Source organism: Lagenorhynchus albirostris, chromosome 16, assembly GCF_949774975.1.
Source record: "Lagenorhynchus albirostris chromosome 16, mLagAlb1.1, whole genome shotgun sequence".
Taxonomy (NCBI): Eukaryota; Metazoa; Chordata; class Mammalia; order Artiodactyla; family Delphinidae; genus Lagenorhynchus; species Lagenorhynchus albirostris.
Window position 1 is genome coordinate 6,176,640 of NC_083110.1, and position 25,534 is coordinate 6,202,173.

A 25,534-nucleotide genomic window follows, 5' to 3' on the forward strand; every position below is an offset into this window, starting at 1 on the left:
TTGGAGAACACTGTAAAAAAATGTACCATCTTAATTTTATCAGAGATTGTAAACTAGTTTGATAAAATGTTGTTTAGGGGACCAGGGAAAGACTTAAGTCAAATTCTAGTAATGCCATGAAATTCTCAAACTCTCCGGAGAAGCTGGGAGGAAGCGAGAAATAGGCAGAAAAGCCCAAGGGTATAAACCTCAACTCCAACAAAGTTTGGAATCACTCTCCTTTAGAGCACCGTTTCTGTAACCCAACAAGCAGGTGATATTGCGAGTTCCTTGAAAAAAAGGGTTTCATGATCAGGTAAGTCTAAAATCAGTAAGTTAAATGAAAAAACTTCCTTAAAAAAACTTCTTAAAGTTTTTAACATGCGAACACTGAAACTCTAAGAAGGGGATGTGCTATATATAGCATTTCCAAAATATGTTTGGTAATAAATTCCCAGAGCATTTCCAGGGAGCAGTATTCTAGGACCTCATTTTGAGAAGCACTGTTCTATAGATTTTAAAACTCATCCTTTAAACGTTAAACTGATTTCTGTGAAAATAAAGGGTCGTCACAAAGGTGCATCAAAAATACACATTTGGGCTTTTTAGGCCTTAAAAAAGTTTCCTTTTTGTTTTAAAGAAAAAATTTTCTCTTGGTGGGAAGTTCATTAAATTGGGCAGAAAACCTAATTATTGATTTTAAAGGTTTGAAGTGATGCAGTGGTTCTCAACCCAGATGAGTATTATAATCACTGGCCACCTTTAAAAAAAGACCAGCATCCAGGTACCATCCCAGACCAATTAAATATGACTGAGGGTGGGGCTGGAGTATTGATGAGTGTTTTAACAATACCCAGATGATTCCGAAGTGCAATGGGGTAGAGTGCACTGAAAGTGTAAGAGAGCCACAAAGGTCCAATTACATTAAAAGACCAAAAATAAAAATTAAAAAAGAGAAAAGAAATAAAAGGGGAAAAAAAAGCCGCTAGTAATGGTTTCAAGCATTAAAGAAAAAAAATCTTGGTTTTCTTCTTTAGACAAACCTCCAAGTCAGAAGTATTCATCTTCAGACTCAAGCTAGTATGCAAAGATATAAGAATGCTTAACAAATCCTGTACATAAATCTGGTTAATGGACTTTTAATTCCTATAGGCAGAATATTCCCTTTTTTGGACGTCAATTTTACCCTTTCTGATAATACATGCTGGAGATACATGTTTCAGTCAGGCATCAGAGACAGAAATGAACTAAAATTACTTAATCTTTTAGAAACAAAATCAAGGATTCACAAACTATGGCATTTTATTTCAGAGCCTTTGCTTACATTTGTACAATATATTACATAATTCTTCATTGTTTGCAGATCCTAATATATACTTTATAGCTTTTATTCTATAAGCTTTTCTTCAATGTTTTGCTGTCAACAAATCTTTACAGTCCTGTACAAATCTGAATAACTTGAAACCATTTTCAACAAAATTAGTTACTGTAAGCACACACTGCAAGACTGAAAATGCTTTTCTTAGAAAAGTTGAATGTAAAGGATTCTGACACGTTAGCATCTACAACAAAACGCTTCGAAATTCTCACGTCGTATTGCCAGAAAACAAATAAAACATGCCAGCCCCGTCCAAAAAAAGTACACAGAACTACAATTAAAACAGTAAAACAGTCTGTACAGTAAAGTACTGTGTATTAACAGTGCCAGGTATTAAATAGCTTGAATGAACACATCCGCAATATACAAACGTCTTACAAAGGTGTAGAATTAAATACAAGTGCCAAACAGAACAGAGATTGGAACCATACAACGTAAAGTCAATACAGGTGAAAACAATTTTGCGTTCATTTTGGATTTTATACAAGGCATTTAATTTTTATAGGCCTACCACCCCGATTAGCTATTTATACTTAAAATAACAGCCATCCTTTTGAGACAGTTCATAGCAACAGCCTTGAACCATACCGATAAAGTTTACTTGTTCCTGAAGTCCTCTTGTTGTAGCTCATAATAAAATAAGCAATACAAATGAATTATCTGTATTTAAGGAAAAAGAAACATTTACAAGAAAACACAAAAATATAACTGTTATAATTCATTATGAATAAATATACACTTTGAACTGGCTAAGTACAATCTTTACACATTGTTTAAGATTTAATACAGTTTATTAGCCATTTTCTTTTTTCACACAATGTATTATATCAAAATTAAAAAAAAATACTGATTTATAGAAAAATGGCAAAGTACAGTAGTTCCATTCCAATTTGAAGGGGCATGAAAAGCCACTGCAAGACCTTTTAGCCTAATTCAAACCTGTAAACATGTTCAGTCTTTTTTAAAGAGAATCTTTAATATTTGGTTATCAGGATTGATGTCTAATATCCTGTTAACTGCAGGTTCTGAATTTATTACATGTGCTTGAGTTATACAATTAAAGCCACCCTAAGGTGACTTGCTTTAAAAAACAATTAGCTTGTACAAATGAAAATAGGTTCATATTTTTTCATAAATAAATGGAAAAATATCAAATGTTCCAGCTTTAACAAAATACAAGGGAATACATATACAGTAAGTTATCTTAACATGTTGTGGCCGCCCAATGACTACGCTTACTGTATTGTCTCTACAGGCAGTGAAAAGCCTCCATTTGCCACAGTGGAAGGCCTTCAAGTTACCAGACACACAATTCCCAGACAAGTTGGAAACAATTATTGCTTGAGGAAAAGCAGTTCATTGTACTTTTTCTTCATAAAAAAAGTGCACTTAAGTGCCAAGTCAGCTTGTCAAGAAACAATTTTTAAATATAAAATAGTGCTTGTCTGATTTTTTATTTTTTGTGCCACTGTGCAGTATAAAAAAAGACGTGGCTCTCAACAGCCATTAAGTGCAAAGTGCTTTAGCAAGTCCTGCTGTCACCTGCACTCAACTGACATTCCATTCTGTGACGTGCTGGACATTGATGGTTCAGCTAATGTTAACATAACAGCAGCCGTTATGGAGCTGGAGGAAGGTGAAGACGATGACGAGGATGTAGCAGCACCTAAGGCGAAGGGAAACCAACAGCTTAATAACACGCATATACAACAGTAGAAGGAAGTAAAGCACTTGTCCTCTAAACTAAAATTCTGCTGTGTTCTCCAAAATCATTTAGCTTACTGCGAGAGCAGTCAATGCTTACAAGACCATTATGTAAAGAAATGAAAACCTAGTGCATCTCAAGTAACAAGGCACTGCCAAACCACAGGAGAAGCAACGACAAAGGACAGACCAGGGACCGCTCTTGCGCGGATCAAAGAGGAAAATGAACAGTGTTCTCAGTCTACAGAGACATGGAAATAAAACAAAAGGTAGACTTCCGTAATAATGAAACAAATGTCAAAAAGATCTTCCAATCCAACAGGAAAAATTTGTAATCCATCCCCACATCTTTCCCCCCCTCCCAATTCCTGTATGTTTCTGCTTCTGGAGTTCCTTATAAAATTAAATGGTGATGAGAAGGGAAAGCTAATTGCTTCTTAAAGTTGGGAAAAATAACTACTACCACACATCACATCATAACTACTGCATTTTCCTCCACTTGGTTTACAAAGCAAATGACACATTAGTTATTTTCCTCACAGAAATTCTCTCATTGCTATAAATCAGTGTTTGAAAACTTATTTTTTAATGAATACATGCACAAAGTAAACGAAATCGTTCAGTGCTGGGATATTAAAGTGGAAAAGCTAATCTCCCTCTCATCCAGGACCCTCCTAACCCTCCAAATTCCCCTCCCCACTGTTACCAGCTGCTTCACAATCTTTAAAACTCCACAACAGGGACTGGCAAATTATTGCCCCAGGGCCAAATCTGGCCTGCCTGTTTTTGTCAAGAAAATTTTATTGGAACACAGCTATGCCCATTTCTTTACATCTTGCCTACAGCAAATTTCATAAGGTCAAGTAGTTCTAAAGAGACTACAATGCCCACAAAGCCCAAAATATTTACTATCTGTCTCTACAGAAAATGTCTACAACCCCAGTTTTAGAGGAATTTTTTTCGTAGAATCTAGAGATATGATATGCACATTTAAAATGAAAACACTAGTAACTTCGCTTTTAAAAACCCAAGTGGAAGCACAGTATAGAGTCTGACTCTTGGTTTTTACACTTAACAATCTGAGGAGATGATTCCTTATCAGTACATATATAGATTTACCTCTTTTTCTTTTCAAACCTGAATAGTGTTCCACTATATTTATGAATTGTAACTAAATAATTCCTAGTCTTTTGCTGTTACCGACATCAAATGAATACTTTGAGCATTATAAATAAAAATTTAAACGTCTACTTATTTTTCACCAATGCCATATTTTACTGGAGAATACAAGTTAATGATTTCTATCTGCTATTATAAATATTACCATAACAAGCTTCTTTGTGACCACATATTCTTCCTTGGGACCTATTCTTAGAACTAAAAGTAGCTAGTTCTCCAAACACACAGTCAAAGAGTTTCCCAAGATAACTGTGCCTGTGATAAAGGCTACTTCGTTGTAGTATGCTTTGCTTTATTGCCCTTCAAAGATACTGTGTTTTTTTAACAAATTGAAGGTTTGTGGCAACCCTGAATCCAGAAGTCTATTGCAGCATTTTTTCCAACAGTATTTGTTCACTTTGTGTCTCTGTGTCACATTCTGGTAATTCTCACAGTATTTCAAACCTTTTCATTATTATTATGTTATATTTGTTATGGTGATCTGTGAGCACAGATCTTTGATGTTACTACCGTAATTGCTTTGGGATGCCATGAACCATGCCCATATAAGACAGTGAACTTATTTGACTGTTGAAATGACAACAAAGGATTTCGAATATTACATAAATTTAGTTAATGGAGCAGCAGCAGGGTGTGAGAGCACCGACTCAAATCCGGAAAGAAGTTCCACTGTGGGTAAAATGCTTTCAAACAGCATTGGAGAGAAATCGTTTATGGAAGGAAGAGTCACTTGATGCAGCAAACTTCCTTGTTGTCTTATTGTAAGAAACTGCCATGGCCACCCCAGGCTTCAGCAACCACCACCCGGATCAGTCAGCAGCATCAACATCGAGGCAGGACCCTCCACCAGCAAAAAGATCACAATGACGGCTCAGATCATGGTTAGCATTTTTAACAATAAAGTATTTTTAACTGAGATACGTACATCGTTTCTTTTCTTCGACATGATGCTATTGCACACTTAACAGACTACAGTATAGTGTAATCATAACTTTCATATGCACTGGGAAGCCAAAAAATTCATGTGACTCATTTTATTGTGATATTTGCTTTATTGTGGTATTCTAGAAAAGAACCCGCAACATCTCTGAGGTAGACCTGAGCTTTGTTTCGGCAGCCCCAGAAAACTAAGACAACACCCTTCCCTCAGATTTTAACTTCTCTCACTTCCTCTGGTCATTCGGGTCTCAAAGAAAATGTCCCAGCCATTGGCAATCTAATGCAACCCACCCAATCACTGCCTTAACATTGCCCTAGTCTCTTCACAGTCTGAAATATTAGTTTTGGCGGAAAAGCAGACTGTAAGCTCCGTGAAAGTGAATATTATGGTTTGAGATAACTGTTTCTTTTGATAAATTTTCCCACTTGATAGATGAGGAAAATAAGCCAGAGGGATTAAAGAGCCTGCCTGAAGATACACAAACACAACTCACGTGAGCCCAACTGCACAGTCGCAAACTGCTTTATGTTTAAGTAAAGTAAGGTAAAAACACTTACTTTCTCTCTCTTTCTTCTTTAAACGCTTTCTCCTCCGATCAATGGAAGCTACTTCAGATTTTAATGACAGATAATGTTTTCTGATTTCTTGCAGTTTTTCTTGAAGAATTGTGATACGCTCAGCACTTGTCATATTCTCCAGGTCCGCTGTGAATTTAAAACTTTCATTAATATGCATTTGTGAACACAATTTTAATATATAAGAGAGAGAACATATAGTGTGGCTGTAGAATGAGGAAGACAGATAAACTAAAATTAGGCTTGTAAACATTTGTTTGCCGAAGATTTTTTTCCCCTAGCCTAGAGCAATGCTCGGCACTAACACGTGCATGGTATTTTTTGAATGAATGAGTGTGTAGAATTAAAGATCTTAGGACCTAAACATAGAGGTTAAAAATTCCACATTTACCAGAAAGAAAAATCCCACATTCATGTACAGTATCACCACAGTACAACATTATTTTGTATATTTTTTTGAATGTTAGGACTGCGGATAAATTTTTGTCTTTCGTCTGCTTTTTGTTCTTTTCTTAAAGTTTATCTCTTAATGCATGTCCCATCAACTTTTTTTGGTCGCAGCGCATGGCGTGTGGAACTTCCCCGGCCAGGGATGGAACCCACGCCCCCTGCAGGGGAAGCATGGGGTCTCAACCGCTGGACCGCCAGAGGAGTCCCCTCCTTTCGTTCTTTTTTAGATTCTTCTAATACTTTTATGTTGGAGGAAAGCTTTCACACGCTCTAAAGAACTTTCAGTCCCCTAAGACTCTTTCCCTGTGTGAGAAACTGCGGTAGTCTCTTTTTCACACCCGTCACTCAGCTGCAGTGACCAGTGATTCATGGCAGACTTTGCCTCACTTATGCCTCCATCCACTCCCCACCTCAACACCAGGCTTTTACAGCAAACTGCTGACACAGCAGAAATACCTCATCAATGCTGACGTGTGCCTCAAATGCCTTACAAGTTATCTTTCAGCAATTTTCTGTTCAAATCAAGATCCAAATAAGCTACACTGCAGTGAATGGTTATTATGTCTCTCAGTCTGGTTACAGCCACTTTTCCAGAATTACTGGCATCAAGAATTACTAGGATGCAGTTTCTGCTGCTTAACTGCTGATTTAATGTATGTCACTTACACATCTGAAAACTCCATTTGTAAACTTTGGGTAATCGATTACTAGGTTCCTTGAGGTCAGGATCCTTATCACCATTCTTTCCACATTTTCCTGGAGACTGCGTCCTAGCAGGAGATTTGGTACCATGAGCCTTCATTCCACTGGAAACAGATTTGACGGGCTGAGCCTTAGTTACACTTTCACCAGCAGAAAGTTCTTCACTATCACTACTATTTGCTGAAAAAAAAAAAAAAAGAAGAAGAAGAAAAGTGTTAGTAAATAGAAAAGTACACAGTGTCACAGATTTTAGTGGACAATTTAAAGTTAACCATTTGAATTTATTACTACAGTGAACAACATGCTTTACAGACCCTGCCTAAAAACCTGGAAAATCATTAAGTATAAACACAGCAGTATCTCAGTTAAGGAAAACAAAACCAAAAACTCTTCTTACCTGAATTGTCAATAACATATTTTTAAAAAACACTCAAACTAATCTTTCATTACACCTGGTAGACTATCAAATATACAGTAATTATTTAAATGGCTTTTAACTCTATTACGTTAATATATATAAAGTAGAATACAGCATCTTTTAAAATGACTCATAATGGAAACCTCTTAACTTTCATAATTTAAACTGTGTACAGATTGTGTACATGTCACACTTTCCTACTCCTTTGGCCACAAACAGTGATGCACAATCATCATATTTAATAAAGAATTCTTTGGGAATAAACTCTAAACTTTGTTACATACAATGATTCCTTAAGAAACTCCTACATCATAGCTTGTTGACTAAAATAAACCATCAGTTTTACCCTGGTAAATATATTCAGTAATTTATTAAAAAATACAGGGCTTCCCTGGTGGCGCAGTGGTTGAGAGTCCGCCTGCCAATGCAGGGGATGCGGGTTCGTGTCCCGGTCCGGGAAGATCCCGCATGCCGCGAAGTGGCTGGGCCCGTGAGCCATGGCCGCTGAGCCTGCGCGTCTGGAGCCTGTGCTCCGCAGTGGGAGAGGCCACAACAGTGAGAGGCCCGCGTACCGCAAAAAATAATAATAATAATAATAAAATAAATAAAAAAATAAATGCAGAAGTCTATGTAATAATTATGTTACATCTGCCATTGCTGATTAAAGCCTCAGGACTAGAATGGAAATGCTTAACACCTTGACATGTGAACAGGTTATGGGACTGGTATTTCCATAAATTACCTCTTTCTGGATGCAAAGCATTATTGTAGATTCTATGAGAGTTAATTCACTTTACTAAATTATTCTCAGAGAACTGTTTCCTCATTCTGATTTATCAAGTCGTAAGCCCAATAATTAAAATGGGAGAATATGCGATCAACTGCTATTATCTCTCAATTATATGAATATGTTAATTGACTTGCTGACGATGAGCCCTCTTAGAGAATGTCATTTAAAAGTCTTGAAGATAAAAACATCAGAGTGTAATAAAAAACACTCTGAATATCCTATCAGTTACTCCAAATAAGTGATCAATTTGGCATCAAATTTATCGATTTTCATTTCCTGATTCTTCATTTAACCAAAAAAAAAGTATAAGCTCTAAAAGCCTGAAAAGTGTTCCAGATAGGAAAGACACACAGCAACTCCTCCCACTGTGGTGTTTTGGGAATAAAGAATCTCCACCACTCTTTTATACATACGTTTAAAGAATCCCTTCCCAGTCCCCCCACTGCTGCTCTGGAACCCCTGGCAACTCCTAGCTAAGCCACCCAAGGCTTGGGCCCACTCTGATGCAGTGGTCTGCCTCAGCTTGGCTTTCATGGCCTTGCTGAACACAGCCGCCCGGGGCCCCAAAGGATGCCATATTCACCGCCTGGAAGTCATATGGGCTCAGCAGAACCTCGGGGAACTGGCCGCATAACCCTTTTCTGCACTGAAGTGCAGCCAAGCCGGCCGATAGCAAAGGTCAGGCAGTGGAGGTGGCAGGAGTCTCCTGGAAGAGCAGCAGGAGGTCAGTGTGGGACACCTGAAAAGAAATTCTTTACATATTTTCTGCTTCTTACTTTGTCTACAAAAGAGAGATAAAATGTGCAGCTCTCAGGAGAAATACAGTATATATATTCCTGTAGGTTGATAAACAGAATCATTGCTAAAGTCATTAGTTACAACATATTTAACCAGAGTATTCTTACAGCTGCTCTTAGATACATAGTCTAGGATACCGAAGATAAAGGTAGTGCACGGGAGTTACTGGATTTACAGCTCTAAAGCTATCTTGATTGTTCTCTTCCAGGCAGATTTTGCCTGGAAGAATTACAAAGCAATCAATTTCCTTGTAATAAAAATAATATATAACTCAAGCATTTCATAATATGTAATATATATAAAATGGCAAAAGAACTGTTGAACATAAAACTAACGAAGATGTTGATGTTTATATTATATTGGCTACTATTTTTTAAAAGATTACCTGATCATTCATCAGCAATCAGTACCACTGCTGAATAATAAATTGCTCAACCCTAGAATTTACCTAGGATCAAAAGACTTCTGTGTGATTTTACTGGTGGGGGAGGGGGGCGGTTTGTTAGAGACGAAATCAAAATATTAACTGTCCCGTATCCTGAATACCCTTTTCTTAATGGGGAAAAGACATATCCACCATTATCTTTATATTTAAAAAATTTAGAGATTTCACACTTACTGCCTTTGCCTTTCTTTTTGTTGTTTACCACTGTTGCTTTATGGCTTCGTTTCTGCTTTTTTGATGAACTTCCTCCTCCCTGAGCTTCTTTCACTCTTTTCTGACCTGTACAGGCTTTGATGGGAAAGAAATTATTAAGTAACACAAAATAAAATCAAGCTTGCCCCAGGTATAAATTAATTCCACATTCTAGAAGAATAGACCAATTCTGAGACTATACCTGTTTTTTATGAGATTTATAATTTGTCATAGAAATTACTACAATTTTTAAAATAAATCATCATTAATGAGCTGAATTATTACACATAATTAGAGTTTTTGAAAAAGCAGATAAAGTATGCACATCATTCTTAGAAAAATCAGATATAAACTGAATATAGTTCTCAATATAGTACTGGGAGTTTATGAGTCTAGTAATTCAAATAAAGGTATATGCTGAAAATAAAAGCTGAAATTTGTTAAAATTCAATAAAACCAAAATATTAAGATTTAACTGCAGGTTAAAATAGTAATTATATGTATTATAATGATATTAATGAAAATTTTAATGACAATATTAATGGAATAAATTTTAGTAGTAATTCACAATTATAATAACAAATTTATTATACAGACAATTTATTATAAATTTACAACAACAATAACTTAGCTCCCAGGGCAATGGTTAACACGTATACCATTTACAAATCTAGCATAGTAGTTTTAAGAAACGTTGCATCTTCTTGGCAGGAAGTTATTCCAAAATATTATAAATGTCTCCCTTTCTTCAAGGACAAGCCCAAGTCCTACCTTCCCCGATGCCAAACCTTCAATGATCAATCATTACTCCAAACTATAGTTTCTCAGCCACTAATCTGATCCTCAGCATCTACTGTGTTTCTGTATCTTCCTAATTATATGCATTGTTTCTCAGACTATACAGTAATCTTTTTCCTGAGATTAATGAAGTCTTACCTCTATTCCATTCCGAAGTCAGATACTATAATAACACAATATAATTAATACCATGATAGAATTATGCCATGTTTGTTTAAAAAAAATGTTTCTTAGTCCTGTTACAATGGTAAAATCAACCATGAATATACAAGACATGGCTTCGTTGGTAAAAAATGGAACAGGCTATTAAATGTTTTGCTTGTAAGTTCTCAGTTTTCTGTTTTTTTAATGGGTTACATCTAACAGATAACTTTTCCTAATGCTCTTTTAATATAACAAAATGAAACATAAAGAAAGTGATTTAGATATTATCTATATTAAAGTACAGAATCTTAAAAACAATTGCCAGATTTCTCTCCAAGAGTTTATTTCTGAAACTTTCAGCTACAAGAAATAAAAAGCTTACTGTAGGCTAAACTGGAAGGCAATCCTAAATCTAAATTGTAAAACTTACATTTTCACTTTTTTTTTTTTAAATGGCCGTGCTGGGAGGCATGCAGGATCTTAATTCCCTGACTGGGGATCGAACCCATGCCCCCTGCAGTGGAAGCACGGAGGCTTAACCACTGGACCTCCAAGGAAGTCCCTTACATTTTTACTTTTAAAATCAAGTGAATTCTGGGACTTCCCTGGTGGTCCAGTGGTTAAGAATCTGCCTTCCAATGCAGGGGACGCGGGTTCAATCTCTGTAAGGGAACTGAGATCCCACATGCCACGGGGCAACTAAGCTGGTGCACCACAGCTAAAGAGCCCATGCGCTCTGGAGCCCACGTGCCAAACTAGAGAGCCCATGAGTTGCAACTAATGAGCCTGCGCACTCTGGAGGCCGCGTGCCACAAGTAGAGAGAAGCCTGCGTGTCACAACTACTGAAGCCTGCACACCTGGAGACTGTGCTCCGTAACAAGAGAAGCCACTGCAATGAGAAGCCCATGCACTGCAAGGAAGAGAAGACCCCGCTTGCCGCAACTAGAGAAAGCCCGCGCGCAGCAACAAAGAAGACCCAATGCAGCCAAAAATAAATAAATTTACAAGGAAAAAAAAAGTTTATCATATTATTGAAATAGTTGAAAGCCTCTCTAATCATCTGTGATAAATGCTTCTTTCATTTTCAGGATTACTCTATTTATGCCTGGATAATTCAGTTCCATGAGACAGTATGGCACACAAACATAATCACAGTAGCTGTGTGTGTGAATGTACAAAAAAGAAAATTTACTGCAACTACATATATATATATATATATATATATATATATATATATATATTTTTTTTTTTTTTTTTTTCGCGGTACACGGGCCTCTCACTGTTGTGGCCTCTCCCGTTGCAGAGCACAGGCTCCGGACGCGCAGGCTCAGCGGCCATGGCTCACGGGCCCAGCCGCTCTGCGGCACGTGGGATCTTCCCGGACCAGGGCACGAACCCGTGTCCCCTGCATCGGCAGGCAGACTCTCAACCACTGCGCCACCAGGGAAGCCCGCAACTATATTTTTTACTTAATTTCTTTAAATATTTTAAGTCAAGATTTGTGATAATGTTATGTCAATTATATCTCAAGGAAACTAGAAAAAGGAAAAAAAAAGGTTTGTGTGAGAAAACTTGGAATTAACTAATTTGGTCTGGATCATATCTCTTTTTTAAGTTTAGCTAAACACCTGAAGTTAGCATAATAAAATCTGGTATGTTATATAAAATACATACCCTAGTGCTGTATCTTTATACTGGAAAAGTGTGTTTCAAAGCCAAGTGTCAGCCTAGAGCATATTAATTTAAAGACACCTCAGTGAAGTGGTTTATAAGTAAAATGATGACAGAAGTAGAGCTACAGCACCATCAAAAAGCCACTAATACTTTCGGGAAGTACTAATTTCAACTTCATGGAAAAATCAAGAGTATTACTATAGGTTATTAACAGAGACACTGGTCCTTCAAATTTGGAAGCTCTGCATCTAAGAAAGCATCAAATTCCTTTACAAAGGCTTGAAAATCAGTCTGACACGGTTGTCTGAGGAAAGCAGTGCCTGCAGAGCTCGTTGCTCCAACCTCCCACATACAGTATTTGGTTAAGGGTGGAGGGGTCTGTCAGTAAATCAAAATATTTGTGAGAAACTGCACACGGCAAGGGCAAACACAATGTTACACAAATATATTTAAGCCGCTCACGGCATACAGTCACTCAGTGCATCGTGAGTTTTCAAGTAGGTCTGAATTTGGGCCTGGGTGCAGTTTCTAGCATGTGTCTGGTCGGCTGTGAAATGGCAGGGGCAGCTGAAGCAGAGGACATTCAGTTCTTCTCAACCTTTTAAACACACTCCACTCTTCCTTACAACAAATTACCTTCCAAATTTCTGTTTCTGCCACGTTCACACAAGTACTCCATGTAAACACCTCACACTTGTAACGAGAGATACTATAAACCCGTAAGGCAACGGAGCCCTGCGCGCCTCACCTTTCTCAGGATGCTCTGCTTCGGGCTGATTACTGCTGCTGGAGCTCACGCTGGCGTCGAAGCCCGCGGGCGAGCTGTTCCCTTCCGACTGGAGGTCCTGGAGCTCCCCGGCCACACTATCCACTTCGATTGTGCTATCAGTCTCACTCTTGATACTGCGGACTTCTTCTTGGTTTGGGGCCAGCGGCTCCGATACTGTTACAGAAGACGGCTGCCGACTGGCTTCCGTCACGGTGACTGAGGAAGGCGACTCGGGTGTCGTGGGAGGGGTGTTGAGCACTGAGTTACTGCCACTACTTGGAAATTCCGACTTTTTGTCACTGACCTCCGCCGGCTTTTCCTCGGTGGGTTTGTCGTCGGCACTGGGTGGCGGCGGGGCGGCCAGCTCCGCGCCGGGGGAGCAGCTCTCCTCCTCGGCCACGGTCTGCAGGGACCCCTCCACCAGGCCCTCCTCCGGGGCAGGATGGGGCGGGGAGGCCGCAGCCTCGGTGTCAGAGTCGGAGAAAAGCTCCTTCAGCGTTTTTTTAGGCCACTGTCCCTGAATACTTGACCAGACATCTTTTCGATCTTTAGCTCTGCTGTTCTGAAGTCTTTCATCAGAGTTATTTGAAAGTTTTATCCTTTTTTCGGCAACTTCTGAAAATCCTGAATAGAAACCAGTTGTCCGCAGAGACTTTCTTTTCTCCTCCAAACCGTTGTATTTCTTAGTTGGTGTCGTCTTTGCTTTTGATTTTTCTTCTTCATCTTCATCTGAAGAGCTGTTGCTACTGTTTTCTATGCAGAGGGGTTCTTTGCTCTTGGCCTTCTCTTCCTTTTTGCCAGGTGATCCGGTTTTTAAACACTCCTCGGTATTGCAATACCTTCTCTTACCACGTTTTGCCGGTGGCTTTGAAGATTTGTCTGTGGCGTCCTTCTTGACATCCTTTCTCTTTTTTGTGACGTCATCTTCTTCCTCATAATCAGTATCTTCGGATAATCCTTCTATATCTTTTCTTAATCTTTCTGGAGATTTCGACGCGGATTTGGCTATTACCAAATCTGCATGGACTTTGTTTTCTTCTAGCAAAGATGAACTGTTCTGTTCCTCTTTTGAAATAAGATCATTTCTGGTGTGGGTCAAATGATCAACCTTAGACTCTTCTTTGCCATTGTTATCTAGGTCTTGAACACCTGTCTCATCCTCTTGCTCACTGTCGTCAGCAGAACTTTCAGAAGCTAGAAAAGAAAGAGAAAACACGAGTATGATCAGAACACTAGCAATGTCTTCTCTGTGCCAGCTAACATAAACATGGACTAGCTCCTATGTTTATAACTACCCCAGGTTGCTAGGTTTTATCCTCGTTTTACAAGTGAGGAAACTGAGCTTCAGAAAGTGAAGACATTCACCCAATGATGGAAATGTTCTATATCATGACTATAGTGGTAGTGACACTACTGTATACTTCTGCCAAAACTCATCAAATTGTAAACATAAAAGTGGTGACTTTCATTGTTCGTAAATTATACCTCAGTAAAGCTGATTATAAAAAAGAAAGAATTTTCTACAAATTTATGAGCACAAAATAGGGGAGTTAGGATGTAGTCCAAGGTTGTTCTAACTCCAAAGTCTATATTCTTATAAAAGCGTAGCCTTCATTTTTAATGTAGCAATGATCAATCAAAGATTTTGTGAGCAATGTATTTCCACGGTAGATGCTTTAAAGAACAACATAATTAAGTAACTTAGACTTTATATAAATGTATCTATAGAATTTATTTCTTAAATGTTCATTTTAGTAAATAAATTCAATTAACTATTAAAAAATAATAGTTTTTATTATGATTTTAACATACCATTTATTGAGAAACTGTTATATGTCAGGTACCTTGAAATGCAATGCACAGATCATCTCATTCAATCTCACCATAACCCTATGAGCGTGTTATTAGCCCCATTTTATAGTTTAGGAGACTAGGAGTTAGAGAGGCTAAGTAAACCACCCCAAAGAGCTAAAATAAGTCAAGATCAAATCTAAATCTAAGTCGTCTGACTCCAGAATTTAGAATCTTAACTACACTACACTCTACAGAGAAGTCCATGTATATTCTTTAGCTAAATTTGTTAAAAGTAAAAAATAATTGATACAGTTAAGATGGTTAAAAACATTTAATCGTTTCAATGTGTTCCTAAATAACTGAATTTTTAAAATTATTCAAGCAATACATGTACATGGTTAAAACAAATTTAGACTCATAATAAAACACCAAAAGCTCTTTTCTTCCCTCCCCAGCCTCCAAAATGTTGTAACTATTTCCTCTGATAGTTACTATCGTTATCTCTTAATAATATGCCATTCGTTGATACGTATAAGCAGTGAGCATTTTCTCTCTTATTAATACCTCTACTCCCTTCTGCCACACTTTCTACGCAAGTGGTGTTGGGAAGTTGGACAGCCGCATGTGAATCAATGAAGTTAGAACACATTCTCACTCCATACACAAAAATAAACTCAAAATGGCTTAAAGACTTAAGTATAAGACATGACACCATAAAACTCCTAGAAGAGAACATAGGCAAAACATTCTCTGACATAAATTGTACCAGTGTTTTCTTAGGTTCATCTTCCAAGGCAACAGAAATAAAAGCAAAAATAAACAAATGGACCTAAGCAAACTTACAAGCTTTTGCACAGCAAAGGAAACCACAAACAAAACGAAAAGACAACCTATGGACTGGGAGAAAATGTCTGCAAATGATGCAACGGACAAGGGCTTAATTACCAAAATATAAAAATAGCTCATACAACTCAATAAAAAAAAAAAACCCTACTGAAAAGTGGGCAGAAAACGTAAACAGACATTTCTCCAAAAAAGACATACAGATGGCCAACAGGCACACGAAAAAATGCTCAACCTCACTAATTATTAGAGAAATGCAAATCAAAACTACAATGTGGTACCACCTCACAGCAGTCAGAATGGCCATCATTTAAAAAGTCTACAAATAACAAATGCTGGAGAGGGTGTGGAGAAAAGGGAACTCTCCTACACTGTTAGTGGGAATGTAACTTGGTCCAGCCACTATGGAAAACAGTATGGAGGTTCCTTAAAAAGACTAAAAACAGAGTTGCCATATGATCCAGCAGTCCCACTCCTGATAATATATATCCAGAGAAAACTATAATTTGAAAAGATACATGCACCCCAATGTTCACAGCAGCACTATTTATAACAGCCAAGACATGGAAGCAACCTAAATGTCCACTGACAGTTGACTGGATAAAGAAGATGCGGTACATATATACAATGGAATGCTACTCAGCCATAAAAAAAAGAATGAAAGAATGCCATTTGCAGCAACATGGAGAGACCTAGAGATTATCATACTAAGCAAAGTAAGTCAGAAAGAGAAAGACATATTGATACCATATGATATCACTTATATGTGGAATCTAAAATATTACACAAATAAATTTATTTATGAAACAGAAACAGATTTCACAGACATAGAAAATAAGCTTATGATTACCAAAGAGTAAAGGGGGTGGGGAGGGATAAGTTAGGAGTTTGGGATTAGCAGATACAAAATACTATATATAAAATAGACAACAAGGTCCTGTATAGCACAGGGAACTATATTCAAAATCCTGTAATAAACCATAATGGAAAAGAATATGAAAAAGAATATGTATATATATGTGTAACTGAACCACTCTGTTGTACTCGGAAACTAACACAACATTGTAAATCAACTATACTTCAGTAAAAAAAAAATAAAAAATAAAATAAAATCAGAAACATGATATTGTACAAGAACAGAATTGTATAAAGCATGCAGAAAACAGAGTTCTTGAAAATTAAAAACATTACAGCTGTCAATAAGCATTACAGCAGTAAATTAAATAGTAAAAGGACTAAAAGATAAAGTTGAGAAAATTTCTAAGAAATTAGAGGAAAAAGACAAAAGAATAAGTAATATGTCCCTGCCAAAAGATAAGAATATTAGAGTATACTGCAGAAGGTTCAATAGCAATATAATGGCAGGTTGAGAGACAGAGAGAGAGAGAGAGAGAGAGAGAGAGAACAGTGAAACGCAGAGGAGGAAATCAACAAAATAATTCATGAAAACTATCCAGAACAGAAAGACACAAGTTTCTAGAATGAAACAACTTAGTAAGTACACACCACAGTGGATGAAAATACATCCACACAAGGTATAATCCTGTGAAATTTTAGGACATTAGAAACAAAGATTCAAGATTCCAGAAAAAGAGAAAGGCAAAAACAAGCAATAAAACAAGTCACATACAAAGAATCAGAAACTAGAAGAGCTCTGGACTTCACAGAAATAACACTGTAAGCAGAAAAACAGTGGAACAATGTCAGTAAAATAATTAAGGAAAAACGTCCAACCCCACTAAACCATGAATAAAGATATTTTCAGATATGGACAGTCTCTAAAAATGTATCTTCCCTCTTATTCACTTGTTCTTAAAATTTACTAGAGAATGTGCTCCACCACAATGAGTATACCAAAGAAGGTTAAAAAAACACATCAGATATCCAAAACAAAGAAATTCTAGGGACCGCTTTGAAGAGAGAGCTCTAAAAAGTTCCCAGGAAGAGAACTGTGCATCAGATGTAGAAGGAAACCAGTGCAGACCGTGCAGTGTATTTCCAAAGGAAGTCACATGGAGGGCTATCATCCCCAAGATGCCTCCTGCCATCAACTAGATTCTTTGTATGTATTTTAGCTTGTTTCCACCATTTGGTGATGAAATTCCAGCTCTCCCCTCAATGTCTTGTGTGCCATCACCTGAATCGGATAATGACGTCACTTTACCCAGCAAAAACATTTTGTTTTGACCTACGCCTGAAAGCCAGGCGTATGTCTGGGAAGCCTGGAGTCTGAAAACGCACAGGACCTTCCTACTCCCACTGAACATATTCCTTTTGGTCACCCTCTGAGACTACGTCAGATATCCCTGTGGGGAGCCCTGATGTTTCCCAGAACGGCCTCATTACCTTGCCCTACTGAATTCCCTTCCAGAGGCTTTTGTAGACTCACAAAGAAGCTTAATATGACCTAGAGAGTCTATTCAGATAACATTCTCAGGGAACCTTCATCTAAGTGGAAATACTGCCTTTTTTACATAGCTAGGTTTACGCTCGCCACGGTTTTCAGAAAACTAAATAATATCCTCTTTAGGAATATATATAGGTTTAATATAATTCTAAAGAAAAGTAAAAGAATGATTAAGTCAGAATATTAATTACTTTTCAGGGAGACATAACTATTTTAAGTAAATACTACTTGGTCACCACTGTGGTAGACATACAATATTCGTATCATTATTCTTTAAATTATATATATATTTCCATATACTGTTCTGTATTTCTGATATAGTAGAAAATTACGAAAAATGAACTTTAGGATATTTAGATATTTACAAATAATAAATATCCATCTGAAATAAGAGAGAAAAACAATTTCCATTACATTCAAAATCAATAAAAATTCAAACTCTCTTAAGTTATAAGAAATGTAAAGTTTGTGTTTTTTTTTTAAGAAATGTAAAGCAGTTTTATGGAGATACATTCTTTTATTTCATTTGACAGATCAGATTCTCTCTTTCCTGCCAGTCAGATTTACAAAAATCTTCCCCTCCAGTACTCATCACTTTTATTATTTGTTAAACTTCATTCTGCCTTAAACATTAAGCAATAAGGACATCATAAAAGAGATCATAATAAATGTAATCAAGATAAGCAAAGTTTGGTATTCTTTACAAAAAGTTCAGTATAATTTTATACTCTGATATTGCATAATACAAACTATGTTTTACATGGCTACAGAAAGGATGGTACCTGAAAAGAACACAGTAATAGTACCAGAGGTTGAATATTAAATTTTAACTGAAATCTAATGGTGCCCTCAGCTCTACTAATAACAGAAAGATTTCCAAGCCTCAATCAATGGCTGATTTTATTTCAAGTAATAACAGAGTCAACAAAATTCTGGTTCAGTTAAAAACAGAGAATTTGATAATGTCACTGAATTACCTTTATAGAATTTGATTTATAAAAATTAAAACAAATACTTGCATGCAACAGGATATTTGTTATGTTTACCTTGAAGTCCATTAAGGATAGAAGTGATTTCTATGGATTTAATATGAGCTGTATCAGAGTTTTTGGCATCAGTAAGATCCAGTTTGGATACCATTTCAGGAGATGGATTTGTCTGAAATGGTGGTTTTGACAAGCGCCGAAGTTTACAGTTCTTAGGAGAATACTTTTCATCTTTGTCTTTTTCTTTGTCTAATTTATTCTAGGTTAAGAAAAAAAAAAAGGTATCCCATGTTAGCCATAACAGATCATGAGGCATTTATTAGTAACAATGTTAAAATTCATTTTTAACTCAACATTACAGACTATTATTAAAAAACATACAAAGAAAGAATACAAACAGTCCCACAAAACAGTCAGAAATGTTTTTTCAAAGTTATTTAACAAATACTACAGGATGAGAAATAAGTTTTTGTCTAATATTTATATTTTAATAGTGGAAATAAATTAGCAATCAGATAGGCAATTAAGACTATCAAACTTCCCTACTGCTAATAATTGGTGTTACAAAGTCTGTAAAAATTAAATCACAATAGGCTTAAATTAAATATTCACTACAAAAAACAGAAACATAATTTCAAGCTGATAGTTCTAAAACCTGTAAGATTCTCAATATAAAATGAGAGTTGGGAATTACACAACTTCAAATATCTTCATTCAGTTGACAGCAGGGAGTAACAAACAAATGACTTGCTATAAAGTCAAGTCAGTGGGGCAACCCTCCTGTATGACTGATAATGTTTCAGGAAAAAATGAGAAATTTTTTGAAATTCTCTATTTACGAACAGATGAGCAGAGGTTAATATATTTCTTGGAAACTATTTTTTAAATTTGTTTTAAAAATTATTTATAGGACTTCCCTGGTGGCACAGTGGTTAAGAACCCGCCTGCCAATGCAGGGGACACGGGTTTGAGCCCTGGTCCGGGAAGATCCCATATGCCGCAGGGCAACTAAACCCATGTGCCACAACTATTGAGTCTGCGCTCTAGAGCCCTCAAGCCACAACTACTGAGCCCACGTGCCACAACTACTGAAGCCCACGTGCCTAGAGCCCGTGCTCCGCAACGAGAAGCCACCGCAATGAGAAGCCCGCGCACCACAACGAAGAGTAGCCCCCACTCACGGCAACTAGAGAAAGCCCGCACTCAGCAACGAAGACCCAATGCAGCCAAAGATAAATAAATAAAATAATTACAAAAAAAATTTATAGGAAAAATAATTTAGACAAGCTTCTAAATGATAATGTAGAGTACTATGTAGAAGTAAACAATTCTGAAGTCCTGTTATATAGTGAGAATATAGAACATGACTGACTATTTTTACAATTCTCCCAAAGACGGTACATAATTAGTATCATTCTGGATACTAGAGGAGAAGTTATTCTGTTCAGGGTAGTGGTTCTCTAAGTGTGGACTCTGGCCCAGCGACATTAGCATCTTCTGGGAATTTGTTAGAAGTGAAAACTCCTCGAACCAGACTCAGATCTAGTGAATCAGAAACGCTGGGGATGGGCCAATCTGAGTTTCAACAAGTCCTTCAGGTGACTGTAACACATGTTCAAGTGTGAGATCCACTGACTTAGAGCACGTGGGCTGAATTCTCTGGATGCACTGAGGCGGCTTATGTGTAGGTAGACTACCAAAACCTCTCAATGATTAGTGCTCTTCTCATTTTCCTATTCTTGCCAGCCTTTTCATCACTTTATACCACAGATCATAATATACCATGCATTATGAAGGCAAAAATAGTCTACCCCACGCAAATTTCAAATATGGCTTTTAATGCCTATCAGAGGACAGTCTTGAAAATAGTGGTTCTCACAGTCAGATGAGATCGAGTGATGGGTATACAATATTAAATATTTTCTAGAAAGCTTTTTCAAAATTCACATGCCTCTTCCCTTATGACCCAGAATTTTAAATGCCTGGAAGGGGCCCGAAAACTAAATTGAGAATTAAATAAATATTTAGAAAAAATTCCCCAAGTGTAATATTCTAACATTGATTCTCCTACCCCCTACCCTATCTTCTACCTGAGAAATACTACTTCTAAAACTTGCTCTGTGTAAGGAAACTGGCTTGTTAGTGCCACACACACACAGCTCTTCTAGTAGCTTAGAGCGATGCTAAATGTAGCATGACTTCCAATAAAGACCAAGAGTGTCCTGAGTTGTAGCTACTGAGTTGCTATACCAAAACTTTAAAAATATGGGCCCAATTTCACAGTGAGAAAAGAATAATCACTCTAGGGGAAACCTTTCAGTATTTAGGGCCACTAGGGTATCATTTAGCCAGAAAGTAAATAGCTCCTCACTTTTAATATGAAAATTGAATTTCAGGAGAACTATTAAACACTTCAACTATATATGCCATTCAAAGTATTAAAGAGCCATTAAAAAGATTTAAAAATATTCTAAAACCTGGTTAATGGTTCTACTTTCTAATAAAACATTAGAAAGATTCAGTCTTAGAATGAATAAGCGTAATTCTATCATACATAAAAGTAACCTTAATTTCCATACAAGCTCATTAATAGATTCCCCACGGTATCTATGTAGAGTTTGCCTAATAGTGTCTTGTGAACACATTCTAAGCCACTACATATATGGTCAGAGAAAGATGAAGAAAAAAGAAGAGCTTCAGATAGGCTCTCCTCTGCCTTCAGACACTTCCTTCTCTTCCTCTAACAGTTTACAGCTATTACAGTAACCCCAGGGCTCCCAGCCACAATATTTAATGACTCCTAGTTGGGAGACTAGAGGTGTAGGAAACAGTTGAAATGGGTAAGTGAAATCTGGCTGAATGGACTTATACAATGTTGGAACTGAAAAAGCCTCAAAGATCATTTAGTACTGTTTTCAAAATGCCTTTCCATAAGCTGACAATCTTAATTGTACGCAAATCTAGCATTTGATAAATTTGCTATTTCAAGAGAGTATTTCCACTCTACTAACACTAATGCACACAAACTTCACACTCATTTTGGAGGCAACGTTCCTTAATTAAGAGCTATAATACAACAAAATAAGCACTTACCTTTATTTTCTTGCGATGTTTTATCTTTGGCACATTTTTATCAGCAGGTCGTACTATTTTATCTGCTTTAATCCATTCATCATATCTAAAATTGAAGGAAATTAACATAAATATAAAACACATACCACAGAAGGAACCATGCCATATTACAGAGAAACTTGTAAATAGAATCAGAACATTTCAGAACTGGAAAGGGCCTTGCAGGCCACCTACTTCAACTTCCTGGTTCAAGAAATAAAGTTACCACGGCTCAAAGAGAGAGATGAAGTGACCTATCCAAGGACACAATGTCAGCTACTGGCTGCGCTAAGACTCAGCAAGGTCTCTGGACTCCTGGACTAGCGCGCACTCCTTGCTCCGCTGCCCCAATGAGAAACCAAGTCCGTGCAACAGCTATGAAGAGAAATCCCATACTCCCATATAGAAATCCTATACTTTTTTGTATACTTTGTTGTGTTCGTAAGCAGCAAGTAGCCCATTTTTCCTAACCGTGTCAGGAAGCTATAAGGGGAAGCACAGCTCTGCCAAGCCTCCAGTGCTGAGACACTTCCTACGTGTGCAGGCAGCTGAGGGCCGACAGTCGTGATGGCCTCTCCACTCAGTGCTGGCAGTCTGCATGATTTTACAGGGTGCAAGTCAGTACTGACTGCAACAAATCTACTTGTTTAAAGGGGAAAAAAAAAGACAGTTTATTTTCGTAAAAACTCAGCCAGAAAGAAGAAACATTAAAAACAAATTAACCTCTTTTTATGTTTGAAAGTTATCTACATTTATTCTGGAAAATGGGAAAACTCACTGACATTTTTAACTCAAGAAAATGAACAACTGAAAATGAGCTTTTAAATTAAAATGTCCTCATTACCAGAGGTGTTAAGTGAAGTAATAAAGACCTTAAGTCAGGAAACAAATGACCTGGGTCATTAGCTTATTAATAAATTACATTCTTGCTCTAGATAGGCCTAGTTGTATCTGTAACAAGTCCCAGGCAGAGCTATACTGCTGGTGCAAACCACGGGCTGTGGCAAAGCTGAGGGCTCAGCCCCACAATGGTTACGGCAGTGTCTGCTAGAAGCTGCTGAGGGCCACAGTGATAACTGGAGAGGACGAGGAAAGAATGGAATGAGTTCTAGAAAAGTCTTTACATATCCTTGCTGACTAGTTATGTGGCCCCGGTCAAGACATTCTCAACCTCAGACTTAGTTCGTTCTGTATAAGGACCACATTAAAAAGATAAAATAAAAAATAAGACTGCATATCACATATGGCTCTTTGAGGATCAAATATATGGTAAGTGCTCTGAAACAGCCTAAGTCAGATATTCTTCTTCTACTGAACACATCCTCTGGTACACACTGGCACACCAGCGCCTACCTGTACATTTATAGTAATTTTAATTTTCCCATTAATACTCAAAATTGCATGACGCTGGACAAGAAAGCAATTTAGTTCCTTCCAAAATTAGAGTGAAGGTGAAGAATGAACAGAAAATATATCTGCCCTCTACAAATTTGAATGTGAACTTCTAGAAGTTGCTCTTACTTGAATATAGTTATGGAAATCAGTGCTACGTACTTTAAGAAAAAACAAAACAAGCTTTCTATCTTCTTATGAGATAAACTAAAAACAGTTCATGATGGTTACACATAACATCAGCAGAAGCTAAACGAAGATATAAGAGATTTTTACCTTTCTTAACCAAAGACTACCTGTTGTACAATTAATTTTGTAATACCAGACATTTTGACTACCAGTAACAGTACTATTCAGTTCCACTTGGATTTTTGACATGAATTATTATATTTCAAATTCGGGTGAAACAGTGGCTTTCAATGCAAGAATATCACCAAGATATTGTAGCTTTGATGGAGCACCAGACACATCAAACAAGCAAAAAATACTTACTGTCCCCATAGTTACAATGTTCACCGTGACAGAGAAAGATTTCTTTACGAGTCAGAGGTAATGTATTTTGCTTAAATTCTCTTAGGAACAAGGTATAAGGAACATATACATAAATAAAATAGTGGTTACTCCACATGGTACAGGCTGATGCTCACTGCCTAAAGCTCCACAAGAGTACGGATACTATATAACTATTTTCTCCTCCTCCACCCAAACATAAACTAAGGATGGTATATAAGAGGACTGGTTATCAGAAGAACTTTAGTGAGTTTGGGGGTGGAAAGAGGGTTGAGCCAGGCAGGAAACAAAAAAGAAAGATCCTGGAATTAGAAGAAACAAACTATATACGCTTCTAAAATACTTGAACAGCAGTGATTAAACATGATGGTCTTACTATTCTACGTAACAATTTTGTTTGAAAACTACTGAATGTTCTGTATGGGTTTAGGAGATTCCTTGGGAAATTCTTTAGATATGTTTCCTACTAGAGCAATTACACGGTAATGTATGGCTCTATAAGTATTAGCTAATATTTATACTGTGACTCGTTTATTATTTGCCTCTTTCTATTCTCCTTTCTCAGTGCTTTTTGTTTGTTCAGGCATTCCCTTGTTCTAATACTATTCTTTTAGATTTTTTTCTTTTTTCAGCTAGATTTACGCTGCCTTTCATAAAATGTAATAACACAATGTTGTTATTGTTATTATAATTAATATCCTTCAGAACTAGAACATGCCTTAAAAATCTATCAAGAATTTATTTCACAGATTGAGAAACTCAAACCATGGAAGCGAACTCACGTTGCAAGCTACAGGCTTGCCAAAAACCACTATGTGAGGAGTTAGAGAAGAACGGGAAATGGACTGCCTGTTAAACAGTGTAATACTAGAATGATTACTACTAGGCAGGCCAGGTCCTGTTCAGAGTAAGCATACAGAAGAGTCCAGACCAGCAACTGAAAAAGCCTCATTAAGAATGCACAGTATGGGGCTTCCCTGGTGGCGCAATGGTTGAGAGTCCGCTTGCCGATGCAGGGGACACGGGTTCGTGCCCTGGTCAGGGAAGATCCCACGTGCCGCGGAGCGGCTGGGCCCGTGAGCCATGGCCACTGAGCCTGCGCGTCCGGAGCCTGTGCTCCGCAACGGGAGAGGCCACAACAGTGAGAGGCCCGCGTACCGAAAAAAAAAAAAAAAAGAATGCACAGTATGAACCAATCCTCGAGGAGGGAGAACGGATGAAAACAATGCGTGAGAATTTTGGTTAAGGTAGCTTTTTCAAATTACAAATGCCTTTAACCGAACAGAAGTTGAGACCAGTGATGTAAACATTAACAGAAGGGCTTCCCTGGTGGCGCAGTGGTTGAGAGTCCGCCTGCCTTTGCAGGGGACGCGGGTTCGTGCCCTGGTCCGGGAAGATCCCACATGCCGCGGAGCGGCTGGGCTCGTGAGCCATGGCCACAGAGCCTGCGTGTCCGGAGCCTGTGCTCCGCAACGGGAGAGGCCACAACAGTGAGAGGCCCGCGTACCGCAAAAAAACCCAAAACCAAAAAAAAAAGAAAAAAATTAACAGAAAT

At 37.5% G+C, this 25,534-nt stretch overlaps 1 protein-coding gene across 1 annotated transcript in view; it reads right to left on the bottom strand.

The window, feature by feature from the left end:
• Positions 1 to 1,258: 1,258 nt before the first annotated feature.
• Positions 1,259 to 25,534, bottom strand: part of ARID4B (AT-rich interaction domain 4B) — a 126,943-nt gene continuing 102,667 nt past the window's right edge. Inside the window, exons 18-24 of the mRNA XM_060126875.1 lie at positions 22,060 to 22,144; positions 19,027 to 19,225; positions 12,916 to 14,130; positions 9,533 to 9,646; positions 6,872 to 7,087; positions 5,738 to 5,884; positions 1,259 to 3,023 (exon numbers count right to left, since the gene is read on the bottom strand). Of these exons, the coding sequence (XP_059982858.1) occupies positions 2,896 to 3,023; positions 5,738 to 5,884; positions 6,872 to 7,087; positions 9,533 to 9,646; positions 12,916 to 14,130; positions 19,027 to 19,225; positions 22,060 to 22,144 (2,104 nt within the window). The 3' untranslated portion in view covers positions 1,259 to 2,895. The remainder of the gene's footprint in view (positions 3,024 to 5,737; positions 5,885 to 6,871; positions 7,088 to 9,532; positions 9,647 to 12,915; positions 14,131 to 19,026; positions 19,226 to 22,059; positions 22,145 to 25,534) is intronic.